Raw genomic sequence first — 19,877 nt, 5'->3', positions numbered from 1 at the left:
TGTCTTTCAGGATATTGTATTGATACTCTGCATCTGCGATAGATTTTTGGGGTCAGCTGAACCATCAGTAATGACATTAAAGAAACTTCTGGAAACCTGAAGAAAGTCTTTCTAATAAATCTCTTTGAGGGTTGTGGAATGTTAAAACGAATCCCATGCTTATGGTCTCTTAAACATTTGATACATCATAATAGTTCTGTTGCTTTCTTCAATTGTAATATGGATGATTGTGAATTGTTACCGGTAAACTATATAACTATGATAAGAGGAATGGGAATACCATGAAATTTTGACGAAAATATTCTTCCATCGAAAATTTCACTTGGTAGAATTTGAAAAACTGGAAGTCTAAGCCAATTGTCTAAGGGTTGGCTTGCTTTAGTAATATATGGTTGTAATTATAAAGATGGCACCATACAGACTTGTCTGAATTCACACTGCGTTGATTAGTTTGTCTATTGGTGCTTCTGTGGAGGACAGTTCAGCAGTATTGAGTTGCTGTTGTAAACTACAGGATGGTTATGAGTGGGCTTAATTGTATTATCAAGCAAATATTTTTATTTTTGGTACTTTGATGAAGTGTTGAGAATGCAGAAAGATTTTAAAAATATTCACTACAAATTGAGTGATCAATTCATTATAAAAAAATAACACACACCAAGTAATACATATTTTACATGTTTCACAATAATAGTTTCATTTATCATGTTGTAAATAATATTCCTATTTTTAGTTTTCTTGAATTGCCATTTAGAAGATATAGTAAACTAAATCTTTCGCAGTTCTCCCACATAAGATAAACTTCAGTTTTTTTATGATGTTTTCTTGGTAGATGTTCAATGGTACCCACACCTGTGGAGTAACGGTTAGCGTGTCTAGCCGCGAAACCAGGTGACCCGGGTTCGATTCCTGGCCGGGGCAAGTTACCTGGTTGAGGTTTTTTCTGGGATTTTCCCTCAACCCAATATGAGCAAATGCTGGGTAACTTTCGGTATTGGACCCCAGACTCATTTCACTGGCATTATCAGCTTCATCTCATTCAGATGCTAAATAACCTAAGCTGTTGATAAAGCATCGTAAAATAACCTACTGAAATATAAAATAAAAAAAATGTTCAATGGTTCTTGTGTGTAGTATATTTTTTGTATGATTTTTCAGATTAGTAGTTCTTGGTTTTGTTTTTGTCTCTTATTTATTTCTTTTTTGAGGTCTTTTAATCTTTTCTATATTGTCATGAGTTATGTTGATTTTTGGATTATCACAGTGCCTTTCTTAGCTAAGAAGTCTGCTTGATCATTTCCCATTAGTCCAATATGTAATGGAATCCACTACAGAATAATTGATTTTTCCCTGTGCAGTTGTAAAACCAAATGCTTCAATGTCAAAACCATATGAAAATGGAGGTTTTGAAGAACTAGTGACCTGTAGTCCCTTAAGAAAGAGTGATACTGTATTTGGGTAGGGCAGCTAGTTCATCACACAGTAGTTTGTGTCTGAAACAGTAGAACTTCGAAGATAATTCGCAACCAAGAATATAAATAAGGGGTATATATATCGACGGCCCAGTTCAAAAGGAAAACAACTCAAAATTAAAAGTTTTGGGAAACCTGCATTTTAAAGTTTTATGTGGCTGTGAAAAATCAAAGGATTGTTGAAATTACTCCAATTCTGTTAATGATGTTTTATGTATACTATAAGTTTCAAATTAATTTCATTTTTCACAGCAACATGAAGCTTTAAAATTCAGACTTAAATTTTGAGTTGATTCCCTTTTGAAATGGGCCTTCAATATATTTTCTCTGAAGAAATTATTTTTTCTTTCATATGAATAATGTAATTTCATTTTGTCAGTTTATGTTACACAAGAAAAAGAATCACGAAAATAAATTGATTTTGATTGAATCATCATTCAAATAAAGCCCCAGTAAATTTTGATAACTTATTACATTTCGTGTGCCTCTTTACTGGATAAATTCACTAGAAGATACTAAATATGAAGTAAATCCATTCGTTAGTTCTGGAGAAATTTCTATAAATTGACAAACATAACCGAAATCACTTATTTATTTATTTTTTTTGGTTTGATGAATGCTAAAAATACGTATTTTTGTGAAAATCTAGAAAAAATTTAAGGAAACCCCAGTGATTACGTGAAAAGTTTATACTCAAATTGAAGTAAATTTTATATGTAATTCATGTATATACATAACCCACATACCCAATATTTCGTCGACCTGGTTGGCAAGTTGGTATACAGTTGGCCTTCTATGCCCAAGGTTGCGGGTTCGATCCCGGGCCAGGTCGATGGCATTTAAGTGTGCTTAAATGCGACAGGCTCATGTCAGTAGATTTACTGGCATGTAAAAGAACTCCTGCGGGACAAAATTCCGGCACATCCGGCGAAGCTGATATAACCTCTGCAGTTGCGAGCGTCATTAAATAAAACATAACAACACAATAACCCAATATTTCCATGACTACTGTGTGGGAAATCTCAAGAGACAGTGAATAGAGAATGGAGCAAGGTAGGTTGCGAAAACCATGAGGCACGAAGTTCATCTTACATTTCTGTTTCCATAGTACCACATGTGACATCAGAGTAAACTTTTCATCTCAGAACATTAAAATTTTTCTCATTTATACCTAAAAAATAGACGTTTCAAATCAAAGTTGTTATTGTTGTTTTCTAATGCCAGGCATTTGACAATAAAGTCATTTGACCTCTTGCACTCCAGTATTTTTCAAAGATATTATCATGGTCAGCCACTGAAGCACAGATTTTGAGGTGTTCCGAATCCATTTCTTGGTCTGAGTTGCACAATGGGCAGTTAGGGGACTGATATATTCCAGTTCTATGCAGGTGTTTGGCCAAACAGTCATGACCTGTTGCCAACCTAAATGCAGCTACAGACGATTTTCGTGGTAAATCGGGAATTAACTGTGGATTATGATGCAGAGAGTTCCATTTTTTCCCTTGAGGTTGTGTTATCAAATTTTGTTTGTTGAAGTCTAAGTATGTAGATTTAATAAATGTTTTCACAGAGTAATACGTAGATTTAGTAACAGGTCTGTAAGTAGCAGTGCTGCCCTTCTTTACTAAAGCATCCGCATTCTCGTTTCCCAGGATTCCACAATGGGATGGTATCCATTGGAATACAATTCTTTTATTGAGTGATATTAATTGAGAGAGCATTTTAGTTATTTTAGTTGCTTCAATGTCAAAACCACATGAAAGTGGAGGTTTTGAATAACTAGTGACCTGTAGTTCCTTAAGAAAGAGTGATACTGTATTTGGGTAGGGCAGCTAGTTCATCACACAGTATCTTGTGTCTGAAACAGTAGAACTTTGAAGATAATTCGCAACCGAGAATATAAATTATTATATATATCGACGGCCCAGTTCAAAAGGGAATCCACTCAAAATTAAAAGTTTTGAGAAACCTGCATTTTAAAGTTTTATGTTGCTGTGAAAAATCAAAGGATTGTTGAAATTACTCCAAATTCTGTTAATGATGTTTTATGTAGGATATACTAGAAGTTTCAAATTAATTTGATTTTTCACAGCAACATGAAGCTTTAAGATTTAGGCTTCTCAAAATTTTCTCCCTTTTGAAATGAGCCATCAATATATTTTCTCTGAAGAAATTATTTTTTCTTTCATACAAATTATGTCATTTCATTTTGTCAGTTTGTTACACAAGTAAAAAAAAATCACGAAAATAATTTAATTTTGATTGAATCATCATTCAAATAAAGCCCCAGGAAATTTTGATAGGTTATTACATTTCGTGTTCCTCTTTACTGGATAAATTCAGTAGAAGATACTAAATATGAAGTAAATCCATTCGTTAGTTCTGGAGAAATTTTTGTAAATTGACAAACATAACTGAAATCACTTTTTTTTTTTTTGATATGATGAATGCTAAAAATATGTATTTTTGTGAAAATCTAGAAAAAATTTAAGGAAACCTCAATGATTACGTGAAAAGTTTATATTCAAATTGAAGTAAATTTTATATGTAATATTCATGTATATACATAAACCATATACCCAATATTTCCATGACTATTGTAGTGGGAAACCTCAAGGCACATTAAATAGAGAATGGAGCAAGGTGGACTGTGAAAACCCAAGAGACACGAAGTTCATCTTACATTTCTGTTTCCATAGTACCACATGTGGCATCAGAGTAAACTTTTCATCTTGGAACATAAAGATTTGTCTCATTTATACCTAAAAAATAGACGTTTCAAATCAAAATATTTCAGTCGCTCTCTTTTTACCTCATATAATGAGAAAACAGAAATAGATCACATCCTCTCTCTCTATTAATTCATTGCAGGATTAAACAAAAACGCATTTTTCCTAATGTTGTATTGAATGGATTCTTGCAACTGCTTCTTTAAAAATCCCAGGATTGAGGAATAGGGGGGAAAAAAATTAAAAGCCATTAAGATTACATATAAAACACTGTTTATACTGTAAACAATATATTTATCACAGTTCATTGTGTATACAGATAGGCCAACAGTTGACACAGGTTTTTGGAAATTAGAGATTGTGTTTAAAAATCTCATATCGATATATGATTTTGATAAATACTGATTTTGAGATAAAAATATAATTATATAATAAATGATGTAGTATGAGATGTATTGTTATAAATGCTATGTTGATAGTCGTCATATGAAATGGAAATGAATGCACTCTAATACATGTGGATTATTATTGTGACTGGTCCTGACCCTGATGATATTTGCCATACTAAAAAGTGCTTGTTTGCAAATGGAGCTTAATGACTTGTGGAGACAGGGGAAAAAAGTTATGTTGAATAAGAACAGAAGAAGAAAACAATTAACAAAATACGAACGTGTAATTAAATAATACATGTAGGAATTAAAATGTCTATTTAATGGACAGCATTATGCTTTAATCATATTAATCATAAAGGCTTTTATTATTTTTAAATTCAGAACTCAGCATTGAAAGAAGACATTAAGAAATTTCAATTAACTTGTGAAGTGTCATCTATGAATCAGTCTAACTTCCTCATTGAGGGAGTACAGGATGATTTTGATCAATTCTTTTAATTACTAGATGAAATGGGTGTAAGTCCAATGAAAATGGTACAGATATGTCTTAATCAACTTTAAGGATACTTAATAATCCTGGACGTGGTAATTTCATGTGTGGGCTGTGAGAATAAAGAAGAAACTTCCATATAAATATCCTCAGTTAGTGTTCTAAATTGTATGGAGCTGGATACAAATATCTTTGGAATTGCATATCAAGCTTTCAGGTATAACTGTAAAGTTGATTTGAATAATTTCGAGGGAAAAATTGTTCCGGGGCCAGGTATCGAACCCGGGACCTTTGGTCTAACGTACCAACGCTGTACCAACTGAGCTACCTGCAAACTCTACCAGACACCGATCCGATTTTTCCCTCTATATCCACAGACCTCAAAGTGGGCTGACAACCGTCAAGCAACCAACGTTGAGTACACACTAACTCTGTGTGACTTAAATTGTGGCTTTCTGTTAACGAACAGTGACGTGTATTATGCAAATCAAGCTTTCAGGTATAACTCCCTGTAAAGTTGATTTGAATAATTTCGAGGGAAAAGCTTGATTTGCATAATACACATCACTGTTCGTTAACAGAAAACCACAATTTAAGTCACACAGAGTTAGTGTGCACTCAACGTTGGTTGCTTGACGGTTGTCAGCCCACTTTGAGATCTGTGGATATAGAGGGAAAAATTGGATCGGTGTCTGGTAGAGTTCGCAGGTAGCTAAATTGGTAGAGCATTAGTACGTTAAACCAAAGGTCCCGGGTTCAATACCTGGCCCCAGAACAATTTTTCCCTCGAAATTATTCATCTTTGAAATTGTTCATTAGCTCCTGAGAATTTGAAGTTGACCAAACGAATCAATTTTTACAAATTTGTTCTTACCTCTGCATTCCATGTTAAAATTCTATGGATATGGCACAAAATGAATCTGTTAATAAGGTATAAGTGCTAAGAACATTTGACTTTCTTGAAGAAGAGGAAAAGTTTTAGATGAAATTCAAAATGAATGTTTTATGATGATATGGAAGATTGCTGGGCGTATAAAATTGATTATTAATGATCAGTGACCCTGATCAGATGTAATAATCACCAAAATATGGTTTAAAAATAGATAAAAAAAATCTCCGACATCGATATGAAATTTCATACTGAGATCCCTAATAGAAACATGTAACATGGAAGACAGTCTACTTGTACGTACTGTTATGCTATTTGATGCTTAACACTGAACCAACAAATCATCTCTCAATAATGTAACAATGTTGCCATTTGTACTTGTTACTCAACAAAGGAATGTACAAAATATTAATAAAATGGAAATAATGTAAATTTGAATATGAACACATTTACAATTTGTTGTTATTGTCACAGTTATTGTCTAAGCTTATTGTCATCATAAATACTCACTACAATGTAACTAGTTTGTGTGTGTAGCTGTTTCTGAGGCAAGTGCTGCAACTTTTCCCTTCAAGATAGAGACTTCTTGAATCAGTATCTTTTGCTAGTACTGTAGTTTTCAGGCCATAATTCATTAACTATATTTTAGAAATCTCTTGGCGATTTCATCACTATTTCCCTAAACTCCATAGATTTAAGAACTGAGACACTAAGGACCGAATTCATAGTCAACACTTATCGTAAGGAAACACTTAAGCAGTTGCTTATAATAATTTCCAATTCATAAATCCCACTGAAGTGAACACTTATTCAAATAAGGTAGCTTACTCAAGTGTTTCCTCATATGCATTGTAATCAGCTGATTCGGTATACAATAGATGATGATTATGATTTAATTTAATTTATTGAGTTCTGCAATTAAAATTAAAATGAGTGTCGGCAAGCAAAAGATATATAAAAATATGAAAAACCCTTGAGAGATGTATAATGATCAACAATTTAAGAGGAGATACCGTTTCGACAAGAACACTGTTGTGAATATTCTGGTGTCTCTCATTTCAATTCACAATACAACCATGAGGCTTACCGATTTCGCCACTGCTGAAAGTACTGGTTGCTTTGAGATTTTATGATACAGCAGCATTTCAGGTAGATTTAAGTGGCATTTTTTTCGAAAAGTATTCACGTCCCAACAAAGTGTCATTTGCATTTTTGTTTGTATTCTACCCAAGGAATAAGCTGTTAAAATTTGCGTAATTATATCATTTCCACTATGTTTAGCATAAAAATAACTGAAAAATAAATTAAAATGATTTACGTACAGGAATATTTCCGGAGTTTGCAGTAAACTCAACTGCAATTTTGTTCAATGTCAATTTCTTCTTTTGGAGAGAATTATCAATTGTTTTTTACTTTCGACGATATCTCCATAGGCCTATCTCATAACTAGTTATCTTAGCTCACTTCTTTCTTTTCTGTAAAATGCTTTCTGGACATCTTGTATAATTTTTAGCTCTATAATATTTACTTCTGTATTTGTGTGTGACAATAATGCCGATTTAACAATTTTGAGATGCTGGAAAACAATTGAATGTAGGAAAGCACTCATGTCTAGCCACGTTGCCATATTTCTTTCGATGTCAAGGGAATGCTCAGGGCATATGAATGAGTAGCGTCTCTGCAATACGATCTGAAATAAGTGCTAAGGAAACACTCATTACTTAAGTGTTTCCTCATTTTATAAGTGACGACTATGAATTCGACCCTAAGTCTTTTGTATCTTATGTAGGCTACTTAAATAGTTAAATACACAGCACCAGCTATAGTTGAATTATTAATAACAATATTTGCACAAAGTACAGTATTTGCTATTCTGCGTAGGGATTAAGTAGGGATGTACACTTTTCCAGTTGTGTAAATTAATAGTACATTATCCAACGAGCCTATAATGGTAGTAATTAAGACGCGAGTATGGATGTTTATGAGACGAGCGCATGCGAGTTTCATAATTTTCATATGAGCGTCTTAATTAGCATTATAAGCAAGTTTCATACGACTTTTTATGCTCGACCATATTTCTAACTTGAAATTATTCATAAGTATTCATATTATTCTTATCTGACTGAGGAGCGGAACTGACCTTGTGCAATACCTCGTAAATTGTGAGATGTGTGCAGACGCGAAAGTATTGATTTTTTCTGAGAAACAAATGTCGACATTGACCTTGATATAATCGAGAGAGTAAAGTAAACATTAATCTTGATATAACCTTGAAATTGAATTAGACATTGAAAAACGAGATGACAAATTGAATTTATTTTAATATTATTTACAATTAACGCTAATTATTATAGTAACAGAACTGACTTTATTTCAAATATAGGTAATTTATTGTTGTCTTTCGATTGCATATCCGAGAATAATCAATACTTGTGCTTTCATATTGCTGCAATGGTATTTTCTGATTGGTGGAACACCTGAACTTTAATGAATAGGTGTACTTTAATGAGGTCCATTAAGGGACTGCTACCAGGTGTATAATTACTATATTTCGGCATGGTCGAGCATAAATAAACTTAAAACATTCATATCGCAGTATCTTTCAGCCCCAGTGAAATGAAATTAGGCAAACATGCAGTACATTTTTTTCCCCCTTTTATTCTTCATTTTTAATATTTTCATTGAACTGTTTGTAATCAACAGTAAATGATTTCCAAAATTTTAGATGAAACTTGTGCAGTCATTATGTATTTCCCTGAATTTTCCTGAAATCCATAATAATTGCGTGAACAACATAAACTAAAATCTTACACTTATCTCTTGGAAAAATATATATTTTTTTAATTTTATAAATGCATTATTATTGTAACATTTTAATGACTCATTATTTTTTAAGATATAAGTAATGTTAGGGCTGAGATCATAGTTTATGTTGTTAAGATGCAGGAAATACACAAGCATGCAGAATTTCGTTGAATTATCTAAAAAATCTTTAGAGTTATCAGGGAAAGCAAATGTAAATTTTAAAATTTCGGAAAACCAACAGAGAGTAAATTTAAAGGGACACATAAGTAACATGTGCGATAGTTGAAGGGCATAATACCTCAGACACAATTATTAGAGATATTCAAGATGTTAATTCATTACAAAAGAATTATATTCTATAAAGAAAAAAGTCAATTGAAAAATGTTATAGTTTAACCTGTAGTGGTGTACTTCCCTCCTTAAATAATGCACACAAACGCACACAAAGTCAATAACATTTATATACTCCTAACAATCAGTTCAGGTACAGTCTCTATTTATTCTCAACTATGTTCATTTTAACTATTAATTTCCAACATTTTATTGTCATTATAGTCTACGTTTGTTTCACAATCTTAAGTCTTCCATCTGTTGTTTTGATAGTTGCCATAGTTACCAAATCATGTTCATATAGTCACATTGAGGTCAACAACATTTATTTTCATTAAGCTTTTCTTTAGGCTCTTTTATATCTTTGCAAATGGCGAATGATTTCATTGTGAGAGCATTAACACATCATCACATAAGCAGATAATATAGGATTTAAATCTGTTTGCTGATATGGCCAATTTCTTAATTACCAGAACACTCGAACTGTAGGCCATACCGTTATCCTTTCTTTGGCATTGTAACATCTGCAATTGGGCAAGTCTGTGGTCCAGGTAACAGAGCAGTTTTCTCCGAGACCTCTGATTCGCAATGATTCTGTTGGTTAATTGGCCTACACAACTGTTTTCATATGGGTGAATGACGGAACAGTCAAGTATCTGCCATTAAAAAAAAAATCTCTTCAGGGCAGCAAACTTTTCACTTAAGTTTACCAGATACCATTTAACAGTGTATTATATATTTATAAAATAATTGGAAGGAGATTAAATATAAAATAAGTTACAGTCCACGTCACCATTTTTGGCGTGTGAAATAAGTAATGGGAACGTTAAGTGCGAGTGTTTTACCTTTGCCGCAGTCAGTCTGACAACTGTGTTTGGCAAATGGCTGATGTGACGTGTATAGGAAGTGGTACCATTCTCATCTGCACTAGCAACATGCTCACAAACTGGGCACTATATATCTAGGACAAACGCCAAAAACGCTGGCGCCAGCTACGAGAAATCCTGCATGGACTCATTGTATGGCCATTATTTCTACACTTACAATATTATATATCGCTCTTTTCATTCCTGTGTAATTCTATAATGGGGCATTTTAGAAATCGTATTCATTATAATGCACTGACTTCAGAGAACAGAAGGAAACCAATCAGACTTCGGTCAGATACAACAAACTCTTGATTATTTGTGCTAATCACAGGACAAAATGGTACGAATAATCGGAAATGTTTATTGATTTGCCACAATAATGGTTTAGCATAAGAAAATCATAAACATATATGTATAGTAAGTTAACTTACCTACTTATTGGCTTTTAAGGAACCCGGCGGTTCATTGCCGCCCTCACATAAGCCCGCCATTGGTCCCTATCCTGAGCAAGATTAATCCAGTCTCTATCATCATAACCCACCTCCCTCAAATCCATTTTAATATTATCTTCCCATCTACGTCTCAGCCTCCCTAAAGGTCTTTTTCCCTCCGGCCTCCCAACTAACACTCTATATGCATTTCTGGATTTGCCCATACATGCTACATGCCCTGCCCATCTCAAACGTCTGGATTTAATGTTCCTAATTATGTCAGGTGAAGAATACAATGCGTGCAGTTCTGTGTTGTGTAACTTTCTCCATTCTCCTGTAACTTCATCCCTCTTAGCCCCAAATATTTTCCTAAGCACCTTATTCTCAAACGCCCTTAACCTATGTTCCTCTCTCAAAGTGAGAGTCCAAGTTTCACAACCATAAAGAACAACCGGTAATATAACTGTTTTATAAATTCTAACTTTCAGATTTTTTGACAGCAGACTGGATGATAAAATTTCTCAAGCGAATAATAACAGGCATTTCCCGTATTTATTCTGTGTTTAATTTCCTCCCGAGTATCATTTATGTTTGTTACTGTTGCTCCAAGATATTTGAACTTCTCCACCTCTTCAAAAGATAAATTTCCAATTTTTATATTTCCATTTCGTACAATATTCTCGTCATGAGACATAATCATATACTTTGTCTTGTCTTTTCAGGATTTACTTCCAAACCTATCTCTTAACTTACTGTATTTAAAATTATTATTTTTACTTTCTATAGCAGAATAAAAATATCAGGCTGCAGTTTAATCATTGAACTGCATCCAGTTCGGTTTGCTTGTCTAGTACCTACACTACTGTGTTTATACTACAGCTGTGTTTCGATTGTTGCTGTTTATAACACGCACACTGCTCGTTGTGCAAGCTCAGTTCATCCTGTTCGAAATTTCTTGTTGTTTCAATTTTTCAAACACCTTCACCGAAGTAAAACAAAACAAAAAAAAAGGAGACAAGAAAGTTATTATCATACAAATTCCGAAGTGATACAGTGTTAAAAGTTGTGTAATCAAGATGTATATGTACAAAGAAGAAAAAGTCCTACATGAATACTCAAGAGTTTGCTGTACTAATATTAATTACTAACTTATTTCTTTCTAGCTGCCATTTCTTGACTAGCCTTGATAAGGCTGTAGTATACATCTGCATTTTTGTAGTTTATTGTAAGTGAACAATAGTTAAACCTAAATACACCGCCAGTTACTATTTCAGTAATCATACTGATAGATGGTACGAATTGTAGCGGAACTAGCAGGAAATATAGTGTTTGTTTCTAAATAGTTCTCTTCATCTTATGTAATATGAGATTATCGAAATGTGATGTCTGTCTATTGGGAAGCTTCATATCCTTTGACTACAGTTCTTAATACATTACCGAGTTGTGGCATTTCGACATTTTTCAATATAAATTCGGAGTTCTAGATTGTTTTTTTTTTATTATGCAGTGGACTAATTTACTGGTAATCGGTTATAAAGTGTGTTTTATACATTGTTCTTGGTTGTGCGAATTTCGAAAGAAAAAATCTACAGCTTCACAGAAATTGATTTTTAAGATATATATTCTAAAACTTCATTCCATTATGAGCCAACATTTTTTTCAATAAATTTTAATAGGTAAGAGCGTCTTTTTTTTTTTTTTTTCCCGTAAAGTTTTTTCATTCACCGTCTGTTTAGTTGTATTGTATTTATTTACATTCCATGGTATTCGTACATTGCTTCATAGCTAGAATATGAATGTTACATCTTTGTGTTTTCTCTTTCAACTGGACCAAAGCTTGTTATTCTCCCCTTTTTTTTTTTGCTCATTTTGCCCCATCTGACCTAATAATCTTATATACTTACTGGCTTTTAAGGAACCCGAAGGTTCATTGCCGCCCTCACATAAGCCCACCATAGGTCCCTATCCTGAGCAAGATTAATCCAGTCTCTATCATCATATCCCACCTCCCTCAAATCTTCCCTCCCCAAAGGCCTTTTTCCCTCTGGCCTCCCAACTAACACTCTATATGCATTTCTGGATTCGCCCATACGTGCTACATGTCTGCCCATCTCAAACGTCTGGATTTAATGTTCCTAATTATGTCAGGTGAAGAATACAATGCATGCAGTTCTGCGTTGTGTAACTTTCTCCATTCTCCTGTAACTTCATCCCTTTTAGCCCCAAATATTTTCCTAAGCACCTTATTTTCAAACACCCTTAACCTATGTTCCTCTCTCAAAGTGAGAGTCCAAGTTTCACAACCATAAAGAACAACCGGTAATATAACTGTTTTATAAATTCTAACTTTCAGATTTTTTGACAGCAGACTGGATGATAAAAGCTTCTCAACCGAATAATAACAGGCATTTCCCATATTTATTCTGTGTTTAATTTCCTTCCGAGTATCATTTATATTTTTTACTGTTGCTCCCAGATACTTGAATTTTTCCACCTCTTCAAAGGATAAATTTCCAATTTTTATATTTCCATTTCGTACAACATTCTCGTCACGAGACATAATCATATACTTTATCTTTTCGGGATTTACTTCCAAACCTATCTCTTTACTTGCTTCCAGTAAAATTCCCGTGTTTTCGCTAATCGTTTGTGGATTTTCTCCTAACATATTCACATCATCTGCATAGACAAGCAGCTGATGTAACCCGTTCAATTCCAAACCCTCTCTTATATAATCTTATAGAAAGAATGTTATTTTGGAAAGATTGTTTATAAAGTTGTAGTAACATTTTTTCCCCCGATTACACATATTTTCTTGAAGTTTTCTTTATGAAAACTGGTTTTAAATTGTGCACCTTTGACACCTTGTGCGCCTGCAATTCAATTAGATAGGATTTAACTAAATATTTCCATTGAATCCCTTGTTTTTGGCCCTCAGCAAAGAAAAGTAGGCCTGTCTCTAACTCTGCTGAAAGACATGAGATACATATACTGCAGGGAGGTCAGTGGGAGTAGAGGAGGTTAAGAATCACATATTTAGGCCATTACATACAAATACCTCCAGACAGCTTTGTTACGAATGTCCAGTATTGGCCTTGTGACGAGAAAGGTAGCAGCACTTACATATGTAGGAAATGTCTTGTTTCTATGGACCAGCCATACTTGAGAGGGTTTAATGTCTTTACTGAATGGGTGCAGGTAGTTTTGGGCCCTGCGCAGCTTGTCTGCGCAAGTCTGACTTGATGAGCATAGTCAATACAATACCAACTCCTAGAGCGATGCATAAAGCTCCATTGGCCCACAGATCAGTTGTGATTTCGAGCAGCCAAGAATAGCCATTTGTGAGCAAAATACCGAACACTTGTACAGCAGCATTCAGTATGCCTGCGGATGTGCCTTCAGGTTCAGGATAAGTGAGCTCAGCTGCCAGTTCGAAGCCCACAGGAAGGTAGCCTGTCATGAAGAACCTGAATACAACACAAACATTCGGTATATACGGTATCATATTCATATTCATATTCATATTCTTTATTTGCCTGAAGGTACAAGAATACAAGAGGCCTCGTCAATGTGATAATATAAAAAACAATGTGTCAATATTTAAAATATTAAAAGAGTAAAAAATAATAAAATTTAACTAAAATACTACATCATTTTCAAAAAATTCATTCATATTATAAAAGGGATTATTTTGTAGCCATCTCTTAATCTGAAATTTAAATTGTGTTTCGTTAAGTGTCTTTATATTTGTAGGTGTCTTATTATATACTTTTATTGCAGTAATTACATAGCTTGATTGTGTTTTTTGCAACCTGACATGTGGTACATTTAATTGATCATTATTTCTTGTTTCATAGTGATGCAGATCTACTATACTTGTATAATTAGTAATATTCTTATTTACATACATTAAAAGTTAAAAAATATATAGATTGTAGACTGTCATAATATTTTCATTTTTGAAAAGAGATCTACATGATAGTCTGGGTGGTGACATTGTTATAATACGAACTGCCTTTTTCTGCAGTACGGTAACAGAATGTTTGCAATGTCAGAACTATTTCCATATAAAAGTAATCCATATCTAATAACACTTTCAAATAGTGCATAGTAAACTTGTTTTAAATAATGTTTGGGAATCTTGTACATGATACTTCTCAAGAGATAAATTACTCTAGAAATTCTTTTACATACATAACTGACATGGCTATTCCACCTTAGTTTAGGATCCAAATACATACCCAGCATCTTTACGGATTCATTTATCACATTATTTTAGGTTTGTTTCAAACTTAGAGTTAACGCATGAGTTTTTTCATCATTAACAATAAATCCATTAATTGAAAACCACTTTCTTATTTCAGCAAATACAGCTTGCTTCATAAAATCTAACTCAGCAGTATTATTATGTGTGATAACAAAAGTTGTATCGTCAGCATACATTATAGTTTTAGCCGACACATTATAAGGCAAGTCATTTATCATAATAAGAAACAAGAATGGACCAAGAATAGAGCCCTGAGGAACACCACATTTAATTGGAGCTACAGCACTTCTTTTTCCATTTACATCAACAATATGGACCAGAAGTGAAAAATATTAAAATGGTGATTGGATTATACATCTAGACAAAGCCAAATGGGTAGTATAATTTAAAATTGAATTGAATGCAGACAATGAAAGTTTTTATTATGTTCCATCAAGAGCTGTCACTGATTAGAAAGTAGACAGTTTAAATGAAATAATCAAAGCAAAGAGTTTAAAGGAAATCTTAATCATGTTAGTGAAACCAGGCCTACAAATGAGAAACAACATTTTTACTTTAAAGCCTTCCAAACTAATATATTTGTTGGAAATAAACGCAACTATAATAAAAGAATAAACAAAAAGAAGTACGAAATAAACAAAAAATGCAATGCGAAATATGTAATAATCTAAAATGGTGATCATGCAATTTGAACTTCCCATTAATCCATTTTTTTAGTTTTTTAACGACGCTGTATCAAGTAGATGTACTGGGTTATTTAGTGTCTGAATTGGTGATAGTGAAATGGTATTTGGCAAGATGAGGCCGACGATTCACCACAGATTATCTTATGGTTAGAGAAAACCTCTTAAAAAACAAGTAATTCGGAAGAAAACGTTGATTAATATGGCGGACATTATTGAGGACCAGTGACAGGTTAGGTTTGATTTGTTCAGGCTTTTGGTATATCTACCAAAAACCGTATATGCAAGGCATACAAAAAATATCAACAAACCAAATCTAACCTGTCATTGATATTCGTCATAAAAATAAATTTGAAATTTAACCACCCTCTTCCTTTAAGTATATATGAAGCTGGATTGTGAAGAGGTGCTAAAAATGCTATAATGTGGAAAGCAGACTTACTTCTACTTTGAATGTTTGTGTAACTTACCCCAATACAGCTCCTGTGAAATACACAATTCCGATCTGGCCTGTGCTGAGTGTGAAAGTGTACACCACCATCCCCAACAGTGAGAATATGTAGAGTGCCATGGTGGTCTCCCTGAGAAAACAGCATTCAACCTCGTATAGAAACTCATAATCATAAAATGTACGTATCAAGTTACTAGAATGTTGAACACAATATACTCACTTAAACCTGTGAGTCTTGTCGAGCACAATCCCAGAAAGAACTGAACCCAGCATGCCTGCTAGCACCATCAGCAACCCAATGCGACCTGCGTCCTCTTCTCCATTCTGAAAGATGTGAGGCATAAGTTAAACGTCGTTGCCAACAGCGTTCATAGCTCTGTTTGGAAATATAGTGTAAGAAGTTTGAAGTATGATCTACCTCCTTTATTTCTTAGTTCATTTTTTGTGACAGGTTTCAGGTTAAACTCAAATTATACTTGGAATGTCACGAGTCTCTACAGACTCCAGAGGGGTAACATTAGTAGCTCTCTTGCTATACTAGGGGCAGAAGAAATCAGCGGGTTTGGTGAACCTCTACTTCTTTACCCCGACTCCTACACCCCTCAGAACCTGCTTGGTGTATGGTCCTGTTCCAAATAACTTTCTCCTCCATTCATGCGTTTTTCACTACAGGAAGACTTAGAAAATAAATAAAATAATAGCCTCACGTGATTTGTACTAATTACAAATAGGGCCTACGTTCTTTACTCAACATTTTCATTATAATATTTCGCAAGTGAAGCCATTTCACAAATTTAATAAAGTGTAATGTAAACCTAATATAAATGAAATATTTAGCATTACACAAATATTTTGTATATATGTATTTTCAGAATTATTTTTTATTTTTTTATTTTTCATTTTACTAGGTTATTTTACGACGCTTTTTCAACAGCTTAGGTTATTCAGAATTATTGACAAATTATTAAATAATATTTCATTTTATGATTCTAATAATATTTTATTCCCAAACGTAATGTATTTTACTTAATTATAACTAACACTGGAGCTCCTAAAAATTTAACAGTCAAGAACATGCAATAGACTACAATATAATACTCCATTTGACATAGATATAATTAGCACACCAATTAAGAAATTTATCTTATTCTGTGAACAATTTCTAAAAAAAAAAAAATAATTAACTTAATTATGGTCTTCAACAATCTAAATAATTTTCCATTGTTAATGTCTTAAACAACTTCATAAAGTATAAAATAAAATGTTACAATATCTAAAAAGTATATATTACTAATTGAAACGTAAAATTTCATATTACCTACATCTGTCTGTGTATTTCTTAAATAAATATATGTAAAATTATATAAAATTATATATGTAAATTTACAAAATGTGTAATTTTAGCTGCTGCTACACACATTTTATAAATTATTTATATCATCACAAGTGTACAGTTAAGGAAATGCAATGTATGATGGAAATCATCTTTATCAGTAACAGGCTTTTTGTATTCTACAATCTTCTTTGGAGACGAGAAAGATGGCGCCATAGGATCATTATTTTTTTACTATTGTTCTCCCTTCTCTGGACCGATCATAAAGAAGCATCACAGGCCCTGGCAGTGACTGTCTTCGTTGATGATGGGACACTTTTAATGTCCTCACAGTTCTTAAGATCTGTCAAGAAACAGTGAAGTTGATAAATAACACCTTTAGTAAGGCTTTTGATATCAGGGCCCAACTGAGACATGATAGCGATTACAGTACTCAGATGATTAGTAGCTGTTTATTATGAGATATTTTGTATTTACGAACAAACTGTAGCACAGTAGTATCACAGATGAGCACTTGTCAATAACTAACATTCAAACGGAGCAACAGAAAGGTCTTTTTGTTCAGGTCATAAACCGCTAGAGAAAGTGTGGAGTGAGTTGTTTCCGTACCAAACCAAAAACCCGCCTATTAATTCTGCCTGTACTATAGCTAGATATAGAATACACTTCGTGGGATCACCAATAGGAGATTACTTGTACTATGTGGAAGGAAACAATAATCACCAATTAGGAACAGGATTACTTATTTATAAAAGAATTCAAATACCTTGGAGCAATAGTAACAAATATAAATGACGATAGAGAGGAAATTAAATGCAGAATAAATATGGGAAATGCCAACTATTATTCGATTGAGAAGCTTTTGTCATCCAGTCTGCTTTCAAAAAAACTAAGTTAAAACAGTTATATTACTGGTTGTTCCGCATGCTTGTGAAACTTGGACTCTCACTCTTTGAGAGAGAAACAGAGATTAAGGTGTTCGAGAATAAGGTGCTTACGAAAATATTTGGAGCTAAGAGGGATGATGTTACAGGAGAATGGAGAAAGTTACACCAACGCGAAATTGCAAGTATTGTATTCTTCACCTAGAAGAATTCTTTTATGAACAATGAAAGTGGAAGCAAGAGGAGAACATTTTGATCATTTGTTACGAGTTTCTGAATTGATTAATATTGCAACACTTGCTACCAATCTGACAATATCTAACATGTTTCATTATGTTCTTTCATTAATAACTAAAAAACTAAGGATTTTCGGACATATGTTTATATGAACTTTTTTTCTTGTTTTGGTATGAGGAACATGCCCCCAAGGTTTGTAAAAGTATTTCTGAAACACCCTGTATAGCTCACAAAACTGACCACAATCAAATTTATAGGTAAATAAGTCACATTTTTAGTTTGTGTTTCAATTTATGTAACAAGTTTTCAAGGTATTTTTAGCTTATTATTCTGGTAATTTTTGTAGATAATATATGTAAACATAAAAAAAAAAATTATAACATTTTGTTCAGTAGTTTCAAAATTTATCATAGATATGGATTATCGAAATGTATTTAGCGGAAAAAGAGCATTAAAGATATAAAAATATAAAATGTGTTATCATGTGCAGAATCTTGCATTAAAATTCATAACTATAAAACTAATATAGGTGTTAAAATAATTGTTTCACCAAAATAAACTGGAATGGTTGATGGATATTTTGAAAAATCGATTTTTTAAGGTGTTCAGCTGTACCTATCCCCTTAAAAGTAATTTTCTATAACGGACTTTGATTTTTCATTATATCATCTGTATGTTAGTTTAATGAAACTAAATGAGCACAAGTTGGAAACTATAAATGATGTTCTGAAAGATAGAAAATATTACTTACCAATAACCAGAATCTATTCTCGTAACAGAGAAGAACAAAACAATGGATTTTTAATTAACAATCTTTTTAGAATGGATCTCTGATAAATAAGACAGAAAATTTTCATGTAGTTAATACAACTTAGTTCAAATAATTTAAGTTTTGTGCCTCTGTATTGAGACCAATGCAATGGAGAGACTGTTTATTCAATTTATAGTCCAGATGGGACACTTGCCAGCTTTTTCCTTGTCCATCCTGCCGCCACCCATGTCCCATATTGATCTGTTAGTTATCTGGCTTGTATTTATGAAGTATTTTACACTACAAAGAACAACTGATAAAAATTATTCTGTGCTGGTAAATGGAAAAAGAAGATGAATATAAACTCTGAAACAGTTGTGTGAAGTTAAGGTTTCCAGAAACATCAGAAAAAAATAAGGGACATTCAACATTGATTTAAAAAATGGGGGTTTGGGGCATAATTTCCATTGCTCTTTATCCATGTTTTCTTTGAACAGATTAAAAGAATACAACTAAATCAAGTTAAATATTATTATTAAAAATAACGTACTCAAAGAATAAACTGAAACTGTACTCCTTACAAAATAGGTTGACCTGAGAAGAAACTGACATAAATCAGTCATTTGTACATTACTTTTCGAAGAATGAATTTCTTGTAACAATCGTTTGTTCTGAAGCATCAGTTATTTATAAATAAGCACTGATTTCACTGTCTTTACGTGCAACTTGTTTTTCTCGTCAGTCCACAATGAGTTCATGCAGGAGAACAATCTTTCAACATCTACAATTATACCAGAGGTACACATATTGAACTCTACCACTTTTTTTAATTTGAAGCTTTTCATCAACACTTTTCAACAGTTA

The 19,877-nt window shown here is 33.1% G+C and overlaps 1 protein-coding gene across 2 annotated transcripts in view; it reads right to left on the bottom strand.

Annotated features, from left to right (window-relative positions):
- Nucleotides 1–12,255: 12,255 nt before the first annotated feature.
- The window catches only part of HisT (Histamine transporter), a 112,971-nt gene continuing 105,349 nt past the window's right edge, over nt 12,256–19,877 (bottom strand). For both annotated transcript variants that reach the window (XM_069819350.1, XM_069819349.1), the window contains exons 6-8: nt 16,029–16,132; nt 15,828–15,938; nt 12,256–13,874 (exon numbers count right to left, since the gene is read on the bottom strand). In XM_069819350.1, the coding sequence (XP_069675451.1) occupies nt 13,589–13,874; nt 15,828–15,938; nt 16,029–16,132 (501 nt within the window). In that variant the 3' untranslated portion in view covers nt 12,256–13,588. The remainder of the gene's footprint in view (nt 13,875–15,827; nt 15,939–16,028; nt 16,133–19,877) is intronic.

Source organism: Periplaneta americana, chromosome 2 (assembly GCF_040183065.1).
Source record: "Periplaneta americana isolate PAMFEO1 chromosome 2, P.americana_PAMFEO1_priV1, whole genome shotgun sequence".
NCBI lineage: Eukaryota > Metazoa > Arthropoda > Insecta > Blattodea > Blattidae > Periplaneta > Periplaneta americana.
This window is presented reverse-complemented; position numbering and strand designations above follow the sequence as displayed.